This window comes from Petromyzon marinus, chromosome 7 (genome assembly GCF_048934315.1).
Source record: "Petromyzon marinus isolate PM22_M1 ecotype Great Lakes invasive population chromosome 7, UKy_Petmar_22M1.pri1.0, whole genome shotgun sequence".
NCBI classification, from domain to species: domain Eukaryota; kingdom Metazoa; phylum Chordata; class Hyperoartia; order Petromyzontiformes; family Petromyzontidae; genus Petromyzon; species Petromyzon marinus.
The window spans coordinates 4,307,745-4,327,663 of record NC_133673.1 but is presented as its reverse complement, the minus strand read 5'-3'; the positions used below and the strand labels follow the sequence as shown (position 1 = coordinate 4,327,663).

Sequence of the window (19,919 nt, the reverse complement as noted above, 5' to 3'; positions counted from 1 at the left end):
AAACAAACAGGCAACCTCTGGATGTAAATGTCAGTGTGCTCACCATTACACCATCGCAGTATCCACATTAAGCTCTTATCGTAAAATATTCCATATTTTATCTTTTGAGACAACCATGTCATATTGAAATGCATAAAGTCGAATGCATACTTAAATTACATGAATGCAAATAATTTGTATCGAGTACATTTTGAAAAAGCATAAAGTTTAATAATTAGAGCACGCGTTAGAGCCTTGTTATTCATCTGAAAAGTTCACAAAATTAAATCCACATGTTCACATAGTTGTGAGGTAAAGCTGAAGGGAGACTGGCTATAGCAAGTGTGTTTAATCAGTTGAAGTAACCTGCTTTAAATTAGGGTAAACAATACTCCGTAAATTATCCATAAGGAAGTTACAGGATATCATTTTTCCTAATTGCAAAAAAAATTCAATTTCATTGGTCACAAGCAAGCCAAGTTAGGGCACTAAAAGCAAAAGTGCAAATTCTTTAGGGGTCATGTGAGAAACATTTTAAGTCTAGTCGTTATGGTGTTACTGTATTTACACTGACGGAATAACTCCACTCCTCCCATGCCCCTTTTAAACCGGCGTGATGTTTGCAATCAATCACGCTATGTGTTTGAAGGCCCCCCCCCCCCCCCCAGCTGCTTGCAGGCCAAAGATTTATTACACAACTCAAGCTTTACACTGTGAAACATTCGCTTGTTATATTTTGGTTTCATTGGCAACAAGAAGTGGGGGGGAGCTGAGTGATAATTCCACTTAAGACAAGAGTCAAGGGCTATGTGGTGTATTGCACGTGATCTCATCATAAAATTACGTCTATGTTTTATCTGCACCGCAGTTCACTTGGAAGGCTTTATGCCCCCCACCCCCTCACGTTATTTGTCAAATCGCCCTGATGCGACTATGCAAAGTGTTAGAACCGCGCCGTCCAATTGCCCAGCAGTCGGGAGAGAGAGCGTCTGGGTGGATGATGAATGTTATCCGTGCTCCTGCCGTGCAATGTGAGTTCACGTTGCCTTTCACGTTTCTGCCAGGTGGCACAGATAAGATACTGGTTGCCATGAAGTGGTTAAGCCACGTCAAGCCCAACCACAGTGGGCTAAATTTAGGCAGGCCTTTTGGGGATTGGCATACTGCAAAATGTACGTTATATTTTTGGTTGCCTGAAAAACCGTGATATTATAGGCTGACTGTAAAAACAATAAACACCTTCAAAATATTACACTTACTTAATCTCTTACTGCTGCCAATGCACATTTTATACCTTTTTAGTGATGTTTGCAAGTGTACAAAGCTGTGTGTGTGGTCACGTGTACACCGTTGGTAGTGGAGGGATATTTTTAGTGCACTGTGCTATGGTTCTATCAATACAGGCTCGATTCCTGGTGATACATCACAGCAGTGGCGATTTCTTTGCGTACACAGTGTGGTGTCCAAACGTGAGCACTGAAAATATAAAGGTGGGCAGGCACATCGTGTTGGCTATGTCATCCCCTTGTGTGCTGTTCCTGCCTAACATGTGCTTGCTATCATCGTCATTATGAAGGTGTAGAGATGTTCATTATGCAAAGTGTTGATAATGATATGTCAACAGTAGACAAAGACCAGACTGATTTATTTTTCAATATTACAACCCTCAATAGTATGCTGTCTTTAAATTAAGATATAAAAACAAGTATTTGCAAAATGAGCTAAACATGACTTTATAATATATTTCTCAAATGTTTTTCTGAAGTTTATAGTTCCCATATTTGCAGTATAAGTGAAAGTATCGCCACACGAGCGTAATTGCACAAAAAAGTGGGAAACTCTTCATCTCTATTTGCAGTTCCGATCCAGTGATGAAAATTCGACATTTAAATGACGGGGACCAGTCCGTCCATATGGTGACCACTGTTGACTTCTCGTCAAGCGGTATTACATTTATAGACCCCGCAGATGTAATGGATTGAGTCGACCCATGACCCGGATTAAAAAAACACAACCTTCTGACCACTCTTGTCAACACATTTTTTTGTATTTTCCAAGCATGAAGCTAATTATATAGGTGCACAGTATATAATAAATTACGTGTAACCCTTTGTTTATCCGCTACTGGATGAAGGCCTTGTCACGTGCTGATTATGGCTAGTTGTTTGACCATAGCGGCTCGGATATTCCTTGCCCTATCCATGGTCGGGACTCAAACTTCCATCGCCGTGTTCATGGCAGAGTGGTGTGCTCACCACTGCTACAATACAACTCCATCCTTATTTTTCTGTGAAGCTGTCTGAATCTGTATTTAATTCACTCTAGGGCTGAGCCAACTTTGGCATTAAATGTGTGACGAAAGATCACAAGGACATCTTGGTTTAAATATTTAACAAATATCTGAAACTGTCACAAATACGCAAACCCTCGGATTGCTGGGATTAATGAGCAGTGCTTTGGCCTCTGTTCCTCCGTTAGTCTCTGGGTTATGCATTTAATTTGTTCAGGTCCCGTCAATTAAATGTCATGACAAGAAGATTGGCGAGGCTGGAGAGGTTTAAATGCCACTGAAAGTAAAATGTTAGTTATAGTTTCTAAAAACAAACTCAGAATATACACTTTTAGAAAGCTGCTTAATAGCTGTACATCGGTCTAGTGATTATCTAAGACAAACGAGACCCAATTTGTCTTTTTTAACTCTTAAAATGTAATTGTATGTTTTTACTTCTTAAGCCTAAATGTAAGACGTGAAAACCTGCACTTTGGAGCATGCTAGGATGTTACTAATGTATTGGGTGTAATTAGATTTGTGTGGTTGCACAAAAAAGGTCAAAGTAAAAAGTACATTGTGTGGAATTCAGGCAACATCTCGGTGTCAGGGCCTATTTGACTGATATATACAATTTGAGCCGCTCACTCAGCTTGGCTATGTATGGTGCGAAAAAGTTCAACATACAAACAAGGCAGCACGGCCCAGTGATTGTTATGGCACCCCCAACAACCACAGCCTGCGGCACACCCCAACAACCACAGCGTGCGGCACCCCCCAACAACCACAGCGTGCGGTACCCCCCAACAAACACAGCGTGCGGTGGGCCTTCATCCAGCAGTGGATTTAAGCACCAAAAAAACTCGAGTACTAATGTAATGGACAGAGCACAGCTCTCCCTCAGGGCAGCAGTGGACAGAGCACGGCTTTGTCTCACTGTCACTCACCCTTCACTCACTGTCACTCACCCGTCTCCTCACTCTCACTCACCTGTCTCCTCACTCTCACTCACCCGTCTCCTCACTCTCACTCACCCGTCTCCTCACTCTCACTCACCCTTCTCCTCACCCTCACTCACCCGTCTCCTCACTCTCACTCACCCTTCTCCTCACTCTCACTCACCCATCTCCTCACTCTCACTCACCCTTCTCCTCACTGTCACTCACCCGTCTCCTCACTCTCACTCACCCTTCTCCTCACTCTCACTCACCCGTCTCCTCACTCTCACTCACCTGTCTCCTCACTCTCACTCACCCGTCTCCTCACTCTCACTCACCCGTCTCCTCACTCTCACTCACCCGTCTCCTCACTCTCACTCACCCGTCTCCTCACTCTCACTCACCCTTCTCCTCACCCTCACTCACCCTTCACTCACTGTCACTCACCCGTCTCCTCACTCTCACTCACCCTTCTCCTCACTCTCACTCACCCGTCTCCTCACTCTCACTCACCCTTCTCCTCACCCTCACTCACCCGTCTCCTCACTCTCACTCACCCATCTCCTCACTCTCACTCACCCTTCTCCTCACTGTCACTCACCCGTCTCCTCACTCTCACTCACCCTTCTCCTCACCCTCACTCACACGTCTCCTCACTGGCACTCACCCTTCACTCACTGTCACTCACCCTTCACCTCACTCTCACTCATCCGTCTCCTCTCACTCACCCTTCTCCTTACTGTCATTCACCCTTCTCCTCACTCTCACTCACCCGTCTCCTCACTCTCACTCACCCTTCTCCTCACTCTCACTCACCCTTCTCCTCACTCTCACTCACCCGTCTCCTCACTCTCACCCTTCTCCTCACTCTCACTCACCCATCTCCTCACTCTCACTCACCCGTCTCCTCACTCTCACTCACCCTTCTCCTCACTCTCACTCACCCGTCTCCTCACAATCACTCACCCTTCTCCTCACTCTCACTCACCCTTCTCCTCACTCTCACTCACCCGTCTCCTCACTCTCACTCACCCTTCTCCTCACTCTCACTCACCCGTCTCCTCACTCTCACTCACCCTTCTCCTCACTCTCACTCACCCGTCTCCTCACTCTCACCCGTCTCCTCACTCTCACTCACCCTTCTCCTCACTCTCACTCACCCTTCTCCTCACTCTCACTCACCCATCTCCTCACTCTCACTCACCCGTCTCCTCACTCTCACTCACGCTTTTTACTCTCACTCACCCATCTCCTCACTCTCACTCACCCTTCTCCTCACTGTCACTCACCCTTCACTCACTGTCACTCACCCGTCTCCTCACTCTCACTCACCCTTCTCACTCTCACTCACCCGTCTCCTCACTCTCACTCACCCTTCTCCTCACTGTCACTCACCCTTCTCCTCACTCTCACTCACCCGTCTCCTCACTCTCACTAACCCTTCTCCTCACTCTCACTCACCCATCTCCTCACTCTCACTTACCCGTCTCCTCACTCTCACTCACCCTTCTCCTCACTGTCACTCACCTGTCTCCTCACTCTCTCTCACCCTTCTCCTCACTGTCACTCACCTGTTTCCTCACTCTCACTCACCCTTCTCCTCACTCTCACTCACCCTTCTCCTCACTGTCACTCACCCGTCTCCTCACTCTCACTCACCTGTCTCCTCACTCTCACTCACCCGTCTCCTCACTGTCACTCACCTGTCTCCTCACACTCACTCAACCTTCTCCTCACTCTCACTCACCCGTCTACTCACTCTCACTCACCCATCTCCTCACTCTCACTCACCCGTCTCCTCACTGTCACTCACCCTTCTCCTCACTCTCACTCACCCGTCTCCTCACTCTCACTCACCCTTCTCCTCACTCTCACTCACCTGTCTCCTCACTCTCACTCACCCTTCTCACTGCCACTCACCTGTTTCCTTACTCTCACTCACCCTTCTCCTCACTCTCACTCACCCTTCTCCTCACTGTCACTCACCTGTCTCCTCACTCTCCCTCACCTGTCTCCTCACTCTCACTCACCCTTCTCCTCACTGTCACTCACCCATCTCCTCACTGTCACTCACCCTTCACTCACTCTCACTCACCCTTCACTCACTCTCACTCACCCGTCTCCTCACTCTCACTAACCCGTCTCCTCACTCTCACTCACCCTTCTCCTCACTCTCACTCACCCATCTCCTCACTCTCACTCACCCTTCTCTTCACTGTCACTCACCCGTCTCCTCACTCTCACTCACCCTTCTCCTCACTCTCACTCACCCGTCTCCTCACTCTCACTCACCCGTCTCCTCACTGTCACTCACCCGTCTCCTCACTCTCACTCACCTGTCTCCTCACTCTCACTCACCCTTCTCCTCACTCTCACTCACCCGTCTCCTCACTCTCACTCACCCTTCTCCTCACTGTCACTCACCCTTTTCCTCACTCTCACTCACCCATCTCCTCACTCTCACTCACCGTCTCCTCACTCTCACTCATCCTTCTCCTCACTGTCACTCACCCGTCTCCTCACTCTCACTCACCCTTCTCCTCACTGTCCCTCACCCTTCTCCTCACTCTCACTCACCCATCTCCTCACTCTCACTCACCCGTCTCCTCACTCTCACTCACCCTTCTCCTCACTGTCACTCACCCGTCTCCTCACTCTCACTCACCCTTCTCCTCACTGTCCCTCACCCTTCTCCTCACTCTCACTCACCCATCTCCTCACTCTCACTCACCCGTCTCCTCACTCTCACTCACCCTTCTCCTCACTGTCACTCACCCGTCTCCTCACTCTCACTCACCCATCTTCTCACTCTCACTCACCCTTCTCCTGTCACTCACCCTTCTCCTCACTGTCACTCACCCTTCTGTCACTCACCCTTCTCCTCACTCTCACTCACCCGTCTCCTCACTGTCACTCACCCTTCTCCTCACTGTCACTCACCCTTCTCCTCACTCTCACTCACCCTTCACTCACTCTCACTCACCCATCTCCTCACTCTCACTCACCCTTCTCTTCACTGTCACTCACCCGTCTCCTCACTCTCACTCACCCTTCTCCTCACTCTCACTCACCCGTCTCCTCACTCTCACTCTCCCTTCTCCTCACTCTCACTCACGCTTCTCACCCTCACTCACCCTTCTCCTCACTCTCACTCACCCGTCTCCTCACTCTCACCCGTCTCCTCACTCTCACTCACCTTTCTCCTCACTCTCACTCACCCTTCTCCTTACTCTCACTCACCCATCCCCTCACTCTCACTCACCCGTCTCCTCACTCTCCCTTCTCCTCACTCTCACTCACGCTTCTCACTCTCACTCACCCGTCTCCCCACTGTCACTCACCCTTCTCCTCACTCTCACTCACCCGTCTCCTCACTGTCACTCACCCTTCACTCACTGTCACTCACCCTTCTCCTCACTCTCACTCACCCTTCTCCTCACTCTCACTCACCCTTCTCCTCACTCTCACTCACCCGTCTCCTCACAATCACTCACCCTTCTCCTCACTCTCACTCATCCTTCTCCTCACTGTCACTCACCCTTCTCCTCACTGTCACTCACCCTTCTCCTCACTCTCACTCACCCGTCTCCTCACTCTCACTCACCCGTCTCCTCACTGTCACTCACCCTTCACTCACTCTCACTCACCCTTCTCCTCACTCTCACTCACCCTTCTCCTCACTCTCACTCACCCGTCTCCTCACAATCACTCACCCTTCTCCTCACTCTCACTCACCCTTCTCCTCACTCTCACTCACCCGTCTCCTCACTCTCACTCACCCTTCTCCTCACTCTCACTCACCCGTCTCCTCACTCTCACTCACCCTTCTCCTCACTCTCACTCACCCGTCTCCTCACTCTCACCCGTCTCCTCACTCTCACTCACCCTTCTCCTCACTCTCACTCACCCTTCTCCTCACTCTCACTCACCCTTCTCCTCACTCTCACTCACCCTTCTCCTCACTCTCACTCACCCGTCTCCTCACAATCACTCACCCTTCTCCTCACTCTCACTCATCCTTCTCCTCACTGTCACTCACCCTTCTCCTCACTGTCACTCACCCTTCTCCTCACTCTCACTCACCCGTCTCCTCACTCTCACTCACCCGTCTCCTCACTGTCACTCACCCTTCACTCACTCTCACTCACCCTTCTCCTCACTCTCACTCACCCTTCTCCTCACTCTCACTCACCCGTCTCCTCACAATCACTCACCCTTCTCCTCACTCTCACTCACCCTTCTCCTCACTCTCACTCACCCGTCTCCTCACTCTCACTCACCCTTCTCCTCACTCTCACTCACCCGTCTCCTCACTCTCACTCACCCTTCTCCTCACTCTCACTCACCCGTCTCCTCACTCTCACCCGTCTCCTCACTCTCACTCACCCTTCTCCTCACTCTCACTCACCCTTCTCCTCACTCTCACTCACCCATCTCCTCACTCTCACTCACCCGTCTCCTCACTCTCACTCACGCTTTTTACTCTCACTCACCCATCTCCTCACTCTCACTCACCCTTCTCCTCACTGTCACTCACCCTTCACTCACTGTCACTCACCCGTCTCCTCACTCTCACTCACCCTTCTCACTCTCACTCACCCGTCTCCTCACTCTCACTCACCCTTCTCCTCACTGTCACTCACCCTTCTCCTCACTCTCACTCAACCGTCTCCTCACTCTCACTAACCCTTCTCCTCACTCTCACTCACCCATCTCCTCACTCTCACTTACCCGTCTCCTCACTCTCACTCACCCTTCTCCTCACTGTCACTCACCTGTCTCCTCACTCTCTCTCACCCTTCTCCTCACTGTCACTCACCTGTTTCCTCACTCTCACTCACCCTTCTCCTCACTCTCACTCACCCTTCTCCTCACTGTCACTCACCTGTCTCCTCACTCTCACTCACCCGTCTCCTCACTGTCACTCACCTGTCTCCTCACACTCACTCAACCTTCTCCTCACTCTCACTCACCCGTCTACTCACTCTCACTCACCCATCTCCTCACTATCACTCACCCGTCTCCTCACTGTCACTCACCCTTCTCCTCACTCTCACTCACCCGTCTCCTCACTCTCACTCACCCTTCTCCTCACTCTCACTCACCTGTCTCCTCACTCTCACTCACCCTTCTCACTGCCACTCACCTGTTTCCTCACTCTCACTCACCCTTCTCCTCACTCTCACTCACCCTTCTCCTCACTGTCACTCACCTGTCTCCTCACTCTCCCTCACCTGTCTCCTCACTCTCACTCACCCTTCTCCTCACTGTCACTCACCCATCTCCTCACTGTCACTCACCCTTCACTCACTCTCACTCACCCTTCACTCACTCTCACTCACCCGTCTCCTCACTCTCACTAACCCGTCTCCTCACTCTCACTCACCCTTCTCCTCACTCTCACTCACCCATCTCCTCACTCTCACTCACCCTTCTCTTCACTGTCACTCACCCGTCTCCTCACTCTCACTCACCCTTCTCCTCACTCTCACTCACCCGTCTCCTCACTCTCACTCACCCGTCTCCTCACTGTCACTCACCCGTCTCCTCACTCTCACTCACCTGTCTCCTCACTCTCACTCACCCTTCTCCTCACTCTCACTCACCCGTCTCCTCACTCTCACTCACCCTTCTCCTCACTGTCACTCACCCTTCTCCTCACTCTCACTCACCCATCTCCTCACTCTCACTCACCGTCTCCTCACTCTCACTCATCCTTCTCCTCACTGTCACTCACCCATCTCCTCACTCTCACTCACCCTTCTCCTCACTGTCCCTCACCCTTCTCCTCACTCTCACTCACCCATCTCCTCACTCTCACTCACCCGTCTCCTCACTCTCACTCACCCGTCTCCTCACTCTCACTCACCCTTCTCCTCACTGTCACTCACCCGTCTCCTCACTCTCACTCACCCTTCTCCTCACTGTCCCTCACCCTTCTCCTCACTCTCACTCACCCATCTCCTCACTCTCACTCACCCGTCTCCTCACTCTCACTCACCCTTCTCCTCACTGTCACTCACCCGTCTCCTCACTCTCACTCACCCATCTTCTCACTCTCACTCACCCTTCTCCTGTCACTCACCCTTCTCCTCACTGTCACTCACCCTTCTGTCACTCACCCTTCTCCTCACTCTCACTCACCCGTCTCCTCACTGTCACTCACCCTTCTCCTCACTGTCACTCACCCTTCTCCTCACTCTCACTCACCCTTCACTCACTCTCACTCACCCATCTCCTCACTCTCACTCACCCTTCTCTTCACTGTCACTCACCCGTCTCCTCACTCTCACTCACCCTTCTCCTCACTCTCACTCACCCGTCTCCTCACTCTCACTCTCCCTTCTCCTCACTCACGCTTCTCACTCTCACTCACCCTTCTCCTCACTCTCACTCACCCGTCTCCTCACTCTCACCCGTCTCCTCACTCTCACTCACCTTTCTCCTCACTCTCACTCACCCTTCTCCTTACTCTCACTCACCCATCCCCTCACTCTCACTCACCCGTCTCCTCACTCTCCCTTCTCCTCACTCTCACTCACGCTTCTCACTCTCACTCACCCGTCTCCCCACTGTCACTCACCCTTCTCCTCACTCTCACTCACCCGTCTCCTCACTCTCACTCACCCGTCTCCTCACTGTCACTCACCCTTCACTCACTGTCACTCACCCTTCTCCTCACTCTCACTCACCCTTCTCCTCACTCTCACTCACCCTTCTCCTCACTCTCACTCACCCGTCTCCTCACAATCACTCACCCTTCTCCTCACTCTCACTCATCCTTCTCCTCACTGTCACTCACCCTTCTCCTCACTGTCACTCACCCTTCTCCTCACTCTCACTCACCCGTCTCCTCACTGTCACTCACCCTTCACTCACTCTCACTCACCCTTCTCCTCACTCTCACTCACCCTTCTCCTCACTCTCACTCACCCGTCTCCTCACAATCACTCACCCTTCTCCTCACTCTCACTCACCCTTCTCCTCACTCTCACTCACCCGTCTCCTCACTCTCACTCACCCTTCTCCTCACTCTCACTCACCCGTCTCCTCACTCTCACTCACCCTTCTCCTCACTCTCACTCACCCTTCACTCACTCTCACTCACCCGTCTCCTCACTCTCACTAACCCGTCTCCTCACTCTCACTCACCCTTCTCCTCACTCTCACTCACCCATCTCCTCACTCTCACTCACCCTTCTCTTCACTGTCACTCACCCGTCTCCTCACTCTCACTCACCCTTCTCCTCACTCTCACTCACCCGTCTCCTCACTCTCACTCACCCGTCTCCTCACTGTCACTCACCCGTCTCCTCACTCTCACTCACCTGTCTCCTCACTCTCACTCACCCTTCTCCTCACTCTCACTCACCCGTCTCCTCACTCTCACTCACCCTTCTCCTCACTGTCACTCACCCTTCTCCTCACTCTCACTCACCCATCTCCTCACTCTCACTCACCGTCTCCTCACTCTCACTCATCCTTCTCCTCACTGTCACTCACCCGTCTCCTCACTCTCACTCACCCTTCTCCTCACTGTCCCTCACCCTTCTCCTCACTCTCACTCACCCATCTCCTCACTCTCACTCACCCGTCTCCTCACTCTCACTCACCCTTCTCCTCACTGTCACTCACCCGTCTCCTCACTCTCACTCACCCATCTTCTCACTCTCACTCACCCTTCTCCTGTCACTCACCCTTCTCCTGTCACTCACCCTTCTCCTCACTCTCACTCACCCGTCTCCTCACTGTCACTCACCCTTCTCCTCACTGTCACTCACCCTTCTCCTCACTCTCACTCACCCTTCACTCACTCTCACTCACCCGTCTCCTCTGAGCTGCATGCGAGTGAGCTGTGTGTATGAGTGAGTGTGAGTGAGCTGTGTGTATGAGTGAGTGTGAGTGAGCTGTGTGTGTGATTGAGTGAGTGAGCTGTGTGTATGAGTGAGTGTGAGTGAGCTGTGTGTATGAGTGAGTGTGAGTGAGCTGTGTGTATGAGTGAGTGTGAGTGAGCTGTGTGTATGAGTGAATGTGAGTGAGCTGTGTGTATGAGTGAGTGAGCTGTGTGTATGAGTGAGTGTGAGTGAGCTGTGTGTGTGAGTGAGTGTCAGTGAGCTGTGTATGTGATTGAGTGAGTGAGCTGTGTGTATGAGTGAGTGTGAGTGAGCTGTGTGTGTGAGTGAGTGTGAGTGAGCTGTGTGTGTGAGTGAGTGTGAGTGAGCTGTGTGTATGAGTGAGTGTGAGTGAGCTGTGTGTATGAGTGAGTGTGAGTGAGCTGTGTGTATGAGTGAGTGTGAGTGAGCTGTGTGTATGAGTGAGTGTGAGTGAGCTGTGTGTATGAGTGAGTGTAAGTGAGCTGTGTGTATGAGTGAGTGTGAGTGAGCTGTGTGTATGAGTGAGTGTGAGTGAGCTGTGTGTATGAGTGAGTGAGCTGTGTGTATGAGTGAGTGTGAGTGAGCTGTGTGTATGAGTGAGTGTGAGTGAGCTGTGTGTGTGAGTGAGTGTGAGTGAGCTGTGTGTGTGAGTGAGTGTGAGTGAGCTGTGTGTATGAGTGAGTGTGAGTGAGCTGTGTGTATGAGTGAGTGTGAGTGAGCTGTGTGTATGAGTGAGTGTGAGTGAGCTGTGTGTATGAGTGAGTGTGAGTGAGCTGTGTGTATGAGTGAGTGTGAGTGAGCTGTGTGTATGAGTGAGTGAGCTGTGTGTATGAGTGAGTGTGAGTGAGCTGTGTGTATGAGTGAGTGTGAGTGAGCTGTGTGAGTGAGCTGTGAGTGAGTGAGCTGTGTGTATGAGTGAGTGTGAGCTGTGTGTATGAGTGAGTGAGTGAGCTGTGTGTATGAGTGAGCTGTGAGTGTGAGTGAGTGAGCTGTGTGTATGAGTGCGTGTGAGTGAGCTGTGTGTATGAGTGAGTGTGAGTGAGTGAGCTGTGTGTATGAGTGAGCTGTGTGTGTGAGTGAGCCGTGTGTGAGTAGATCGACCGTCAGCTTTCCGTGGCTGCGTCTCCGGTGCTGCACACGAAGTGGGCAGCTCTCGGTCACGTGATGCACTTCAACCAATCCGTGCCGTGTTAACTACAGTCACAGAATGACAGAAGGACAGATCTGGGCTATTATATATGTGTATTGAATACGTTGAATACAATGTGGATTATTTTCTGTTTAAATAACGCTTACTTATATTGATTAATTCTAATTATTTTCTGTTATTATACTTTGGGTTTGCATTAATGCTGTATTACTACTGCAGTTCTCTCTCGCCTGGGAAGTTCATTTACCTGGTCCTTGTTACCACTCGCTTAGCATTAGGCGGTGCTACTGTTCAATAGCAATCCTGAGCGATTGGTAGAAATTACATTACTTGGTGACTACATTATCACCATGGGGCAACCAATGTTAAATTCCCACCAGGTGGTGTGGTCTCTCCAAGTGACATTGGTTTAACTCATTCCCAGGAGGCATTAAATAGCGATCCCAGAAATTATCTGAGCAATAATTTTTACTTGAATATATATACGAATGTGAGCCCGGTATTCAGTCAAGTGAGTAAGCCTCATGATTAAAGTTGCGTTTTAAGCACACGGTATGGTGATCATGATGAAGATTGATATAATCGAGTGATTAGGCATGTTATGCTTCAAGCCACTTCCAATTATTAAATCAATAGATTATTGGCAGTACTAATGATTCTCACTAACGATTCTCATTAATACTGTGTCATTCCTTGCATTAGCCTAAACATAACGTTTGTATAAGGTTTATCAATCGGCTATTTCAAATTATATTCCAATTGTCCTATCAGCATGATGTCAAGGGACAAATAAATTACCATTCAGAACTTCGCAGCTAGCACTGCACAACCCTCTGTCAGCGAAATACCTCTGAGGTGACTTCAATAGGCATCTTTAACTACACGGGGGAAAAAAAACACCATTTATTATTGACACAGAGTCTTAGTTGCCTGTCAATCAACCAACAATTAAAGTCTCAAAGCTGAAATTTACCCAAATTAAGTGGAAGAAAAAAAACATTAAACGTAATTTTACCTTTTAATTGGTAACCAGGATGAGACCACGGTTAAGTCAGGGCTATCTGCCTGGATTCAAACCCAGGTTTTGGCAGTGCTGACTCAGTACTCTCATTCCTCAACCACCAGCTCACTTTTAAGTAATTCTTAATTGAGAGTTGCAATTCTTTGCATTATTTAATTTACCCAGCCATTCAGCCACCCTGCCATCTGTTATTAAAATTTATTTTGTAAATGCTTGTGTCAATGAAAGTATCAGTGTCCTATGGACACAACAATTTATTTTCATCCATGAATCATTGCAAGTCTAATGATGATCCTAGGAATGGAAACGACCTCTTCGTTCTATCCTTCTCTCCTACCCACAACCATAATAACCTATAATGATATATTTATTGGAATCTGAGAAATGTGTATACGTTCTGTGGACACACTTCCTTGTTAGGAAAGCCATGACATGTCTCAGATTTTCCAAGCTCTCTCTCTGTTCATGTGTGGCCCTCCCCGTGCAAACAGCAGAGAGGACAGCAGAGTTAAGGGAAATTAATTGCCACCAGGGACTTTCTGGGCACCTGCTCTGCTTGTAAAACATATTGTCCCTTTGCACTGGAGGTTTGGGAAGCGGCGTTTAGCGTTGTAACCAATGTGCTGTGACCTCTTTGAGATGAATCATTTCCCCAATGATTGAATATGTCTCTCTGTCTCCTCAACAAATGTGAAGTCAGTGCTGCCACTGACTCCCACCCATGTGGTCAGGGGTTGAATTCCAACCCTGCACCTGGAGAGGTCTCACTCAAGGTCAACGGAGCCTGAAAGGAAAGTGCATGGCATTGTCAGAATCAGAATATGTATTTAAACTGGAGGAATCCGATGAGCTATAAAGCTCTTTTTCACAGGTGTCCAGCAGGGGCGGGTTAGAAAGTTACAACAACAAACAATACAAAAACACGATAGCAGTGGATATTAAGGACAGGTAAAGTACAGGAAAAGTATTGTTAATGTTGCATGGGGGCCGTCCATAAATGACGTCACGCACCTGGGGGGGGGGGGGGGGAGTAAGACATTTGTGACGATGTGTGACAAGGGGGAGGGGGGTTGAGAAATGTGACGTCACATCAAAATGCGCAACTTTAAATAAATATAGACAACACGTTCTAATTAATTAAATAGACGTTTTAATAAATGTTTTCTCCTACAACAATAGAGTGCAGCGGCACATTTAATACGCACTACAATGACAATAGTTTAAAGCAATTTGAAGCACGTTTTTTTTGGGGGGGGGCAGAGCTTTGTGACGTCATATTTGAGGGGGGGTCTGACTTTTTGTGACGCCGTGTGACGATGGGGGGGGGGGGGTCAAAAATCGTCCAATATCGCGTGACGTAATTTATGGACGTCCCCTAGGAAATACAGAGAACGCTTTGTCTTGCTATATAAAATATTCAAACACAAAGACAAATGTTTACCGATACTCCTGCATAGGTTCACTGATGTGTTTCGAAGTTATACCACGTGTTGTTCGGCATGATGCCTGACGTCTCGCTTCCAGTACGTAAAATGAAACATTGGACATCATACTGAACAACACGCGGTACAACCCGCTAACACATGACCGGTCGCCCTAAAATGCGTTGGACCTCAGGATATCTCAGAAGGTAATTTGGATTAACCCTGTTTAGTACTTGGGTGGGAGACTGGGATTTTCTGGTGCAAATTAGCAATAATATGGCAGTATAACATTGACTTGAACTGTGCAGAGCGTTGCATGTTATCCCCTTCAGGTGAGTAGGGTTATTCTGTGTCCTGCAGCTGTCTCCCACCTGTCAATGAACTCATTAATTTAACGAGCCACACATTCCAATTCGGGACCCTCCCGAAAGTGTAATAACTCTCAGTGACGCTGTTCAGGTCAAGAACGTTATTATTATCTTCACCTTATAATCCACAGGGGTAAGCGAAGTTAGCAAACACATTACGGCCATACCTTCACATACTCACACAAAGATAAAAATACAAATATCCCCCATATAGCCACATATACACTACACTACCGTTCCCCACACATATACACTACACTACCACTCCCCACATAGACACTACACTACCACTCACCACATAGACACTGCACTACCACTCCCCACATATACACTACACTACCACTCCCCACATAGACACTACACTACCACTCCCCACATAGACACTACACTACCACTCCCCACATAGACACTACACTACCACTCCCTACATAGACACTACACTACCGTTCCCCACATATACACTACACTACCACTCCCCACATATACACTACCACTCCCCACATAGACACTACACTACCACTCCCCACACATATACACTACACTACCACTCCCCACATATACACTACACTACCACTCCCCACATAGACACTACACTACCACTCCCCACATAGACACTACACTACCACTCACCACATAGACACTGCACTACCACTCCCCACATAGACACTACACTACCACTCCCCACACATATACACTACACTACCACTCCCCACATAGACACTACCACTCCCCACATAGACACTACACTACCACTCCCCACACATATACACTACACTACCACTCCCCACATAGACACTACCACTCCCCACATAGACACTACACTACCACTCCCCACACATATACACTACACTACCACTCCCCACATAGACACTACCACTCCCCACATAGACACTACACTACCACTCCCCACACAGACACTACACTACCACTCCCCACATAGACACTACACTACCACTCCCCACATAGACACTACACTACCATTCCCCACATATACACTACACTACCACTCCCTACATAGACACTACACTACCACTCCCCACATAGACACTACACTACCACTCCCCACATAGACACTACACTACCACTCCCTACATAGACACTACACTACCACTCCCCACATAGACACTACACTACCACTCCCAACACAGACACTACACTACCACTCCCCACATAGACACTACACTACCACTCCCCACATAGACACTACACTACCACTCCCCACATAGACACTACACTACCACTCCCTACATATACACTACACTACCACTTCCCACATAGACACTACACTACCACTCCCTACATATACACTACACTACCACTCCCCACATAGACACTACACTACCACTCCCCACATAGACACTACACTACCATTCCCCACATAGACACTACACTACCACTCCCCACACATATACACTACACTACCACTCCCCACATAGACACTACCACTCCCCACATAGACACTACACTACCACTCCCCACATAGACACTACACTACCACTCCCCACATATACACTACACTACCACTCCCTACATAGACACTACCACTCCCCACACAGACACTACACTACCACTCCCCACATAGACACTACACTACCACTCCCCACATAGACACTACACTACCACTCCCCACATAGACACTACACTACCACTCCCCACATATACACTACACTACCACTCCCTACATAGACACTACCACTCCCCACACAGACACTACACTACCACTCCCCACATAGACACTACACTACCACTCCCCACACAGACACTACACTACCACTCCCCACATAGACACTACACTACCACTCCCCACATAGACACTACACTACCATTCCCCACATATACACTACACTACCACTCCCTACATAGACACTACCACTCTCCACACAGACACTACACTACCACTCCCCACACATAGACACTACACTACCACTCCCCACACAGACACTACACTACCACTCCCCACATAGACACTACACTACCACTCCCCACATATACACTACACTACCACTCCCCACATAGACACTACACTACCACTCCCCACATATACACTACACTACCACTCCCCACATATACACTACACTACCACTCCCCACATAGACACTACACTACCACTCCCTACATAGACACTACCACTCTCCACACAGACACTACACTACCACTCCCCACATAGACACTACACTACCACTCCCCACATATACACTACACTACCACTCCCCACATATACACTACACTACCACTCCCCACATATACACTACACTACCACTCCCCACATAGACACTACACTACCACTCCCCACATAGACACTACACTACCACTCCCCACATAGACACTACACTACCACTCCCTACATAGACACTACCACTCCCCACATAGACACTACCACTCCCCACATAGACACTACACTACCACTCCCTACATAGACACTACCACTCCCCACATAGACACTACACTACCATTCCCCACACAGACACTACACTACCACTCCCCACATATACACTACACTACCACTCCCCACATAGACACTACACTACCACTCCCCACATAGACACTACACTACCACTCCCCACATAGACACTACACTACCACTCCCCACATAGACACTACACTACCACTCCCCACATAGACACTACACTACCACTCCCCACATAGACACTACACTACCACTCCCCACACAGACACTACACTACCATTCCCCACACAGACACTACACTACCACTCCCCACATAGACACTACACTACCACTCCCCACATATACACTACACTACCACCCCCCACATAGACACTACACTACCACTCCCTACATAGACACTACACTACCACTCCCTACATAGACACTACACTACCACTCTCCACACAGACACTACACTACCACTCCCCACACAGACACTACACTACCACTCCCCACATAGACACTACACTACCACCCCCCACATAGACACTACACTACCACTCCCCACATAGACACTACACTACCACTCCCCACATATACACTACACTACCACCCCCCACATAGACACTACACTACCACTCCCTACATAGACACTACACTACCACCCCCCACATAGACACTACACTACCACTCCCTACATAGACACTACACTACCACTCCCCACACAGACACTACACTACCACTCCCCACATATACACTACACTACCACTCCCCACATAGACACTACACTACCACTCCCTACATAGACACTACACTACCACTCCCTACATAGACACTACACTACCACTCTCCACACAGACACTACACTACCACTCCCCACATAGACACTACACTACCACTCCCTACATAGACACTACCACTCTCCACACAGACACTACACTACCACTCCCCACACAGACACTACACTACCACTCTCCACACAGACACTACACTACCACTCCCCACACAGACACTACACTACCACTCTCCACACAGACACTACACTACCACTCCCCACACATATACTACACTACCGCTCCCCACATACACAAATGTACAACATACACACGAATGCTGGTTTAGTGGCCAAATAGGGCTCACTATCTGTAACCTCCCCATTGCTTTTACCTTCATTTGTGCTCGTCGATGCCATGTCATGAGGAAGCTTTCACTTGCAAACAGGGATGCCGTCACTGCATGTTGGAGAACGCCTCTTGGTGTTGTTACGACCGCTTTCTCAGATTCCGTCACGTTCTTTTTGTTCCCACTGGGAGTGCCGCACTCTTCTCGTCTGCCTTGCTATAGAGGCAGTCATCAGATTGAAGGCAGACCAAGCAATAAAGTCAATTATTTGGTGATGCCACATTGGCAGTAAGCACAATTAATAAATAAAAAAACGGAACACATGTTAATAACACTGCCTTTAATATATATCTATCATAGACAGCGTTGCAGACAATAGTCCTACATAGTACATGTCCATAAAAATACCTATTACATATATGTTTAACGCACAGTTATTGACTAATGTGTCAAGCAATTCATTGATCGAGGTGGAATTTTTAAAATAACTGAAAATCCAACATGAAAGTAATGATTGTTGTGTAGTAATTGTAACTGAGCTAATATCATCCGCCCACATCATTTGACAACCCAGTTTGGTCATAGATGGATGAAACCTGGATTCACACCCCATATTGGTGCTTTTAGAATTCTGCTTAAAGATTACTTCTCAGTTATATTGAACTTAATTGAGAAATTAACTGGTACAATGGATTCCTTTTGTTGCTCAACAGATATCAAGAGCTATATTTTAAAACCACACTCTACAAAGCTTCCAATCTTGTGTACGGAAAGGCAACACAAAATCAACTTCAAGTGGCGAAATGTAAAACATGTATGGCTTTAATTGCTCATCATATATTAATCATGATTAATTGACAATGTGCTGAAATGCTGTTGGCCGGTTGTGTGCCTTTAGTCAACAGAGCAATCTTGGAAAGGCAGTGCATTAACCTGCACTTTATTTTGAAACATAAAGAAAATGTTAACAGTAGCCAAGAAAAGCACATAAAACATACCACGTTTGTTTTAATGTGCTTAAAAAAATGTGCTGTCATCAAATTGGAAACAACAATACCCTGTCATTCAGTAACTTGGATGCATAGTGCACACTTTATTTAAGTTGTAATGGGAATTTTACAACTGTTTCTCATTTTGTTCACTTGACATAATTTACTGCAGCATTTATTTCGTTGTACGTTACTGTATTGAATTTATATTTGAGTGGCCTCTGGCTAACACCGAGACTCAATAATTAATTTTTTTCTTCCAAAATAATTGATAACATGATCGTTAAGACATCGTGAACAATTGGAAGATAACGTGAAGTTGACTACATTAACTGCCGTAGCCTCCAGATGCTCGCCATTTACCGCAGTGGCAAAGGAAATCAGATACAATTTAATTTA

The 19,919-nt window shown here is 48.3% G+C and overlaps 1 protein-coding gene across 1 annotated transcript; it reads right to left on the bottom strand.

The window, feature by feature from the left end:
- Window positions 1-4,107: 4,107 nt before the first annotated feature.
- LOC142924016 (uncharacterized) lies at window positions 4,108-19,696 on the bottom strand. Its single transcript, XM_076065268.1, has 2 exons — window positions 18,577-19,696; window positions 4,108-12,254 (listed from the first exon to the last, which is right to left on the bottom strand). The coding sequence occupies exons 1-2, from the start codon at window positions 18,604-18,606 to the stop codon at window positions 11,007-11,009; spliced, it is 1,278 nt and encodes a 425-aa protein (XP_075921383.1). The 5' UTR covers window positions 18,607-19,696; the 3' UTR covers window positions 4,108-11,006.
- Window positions 19,697-19,919: the final 223 nt, after the last annotated feature.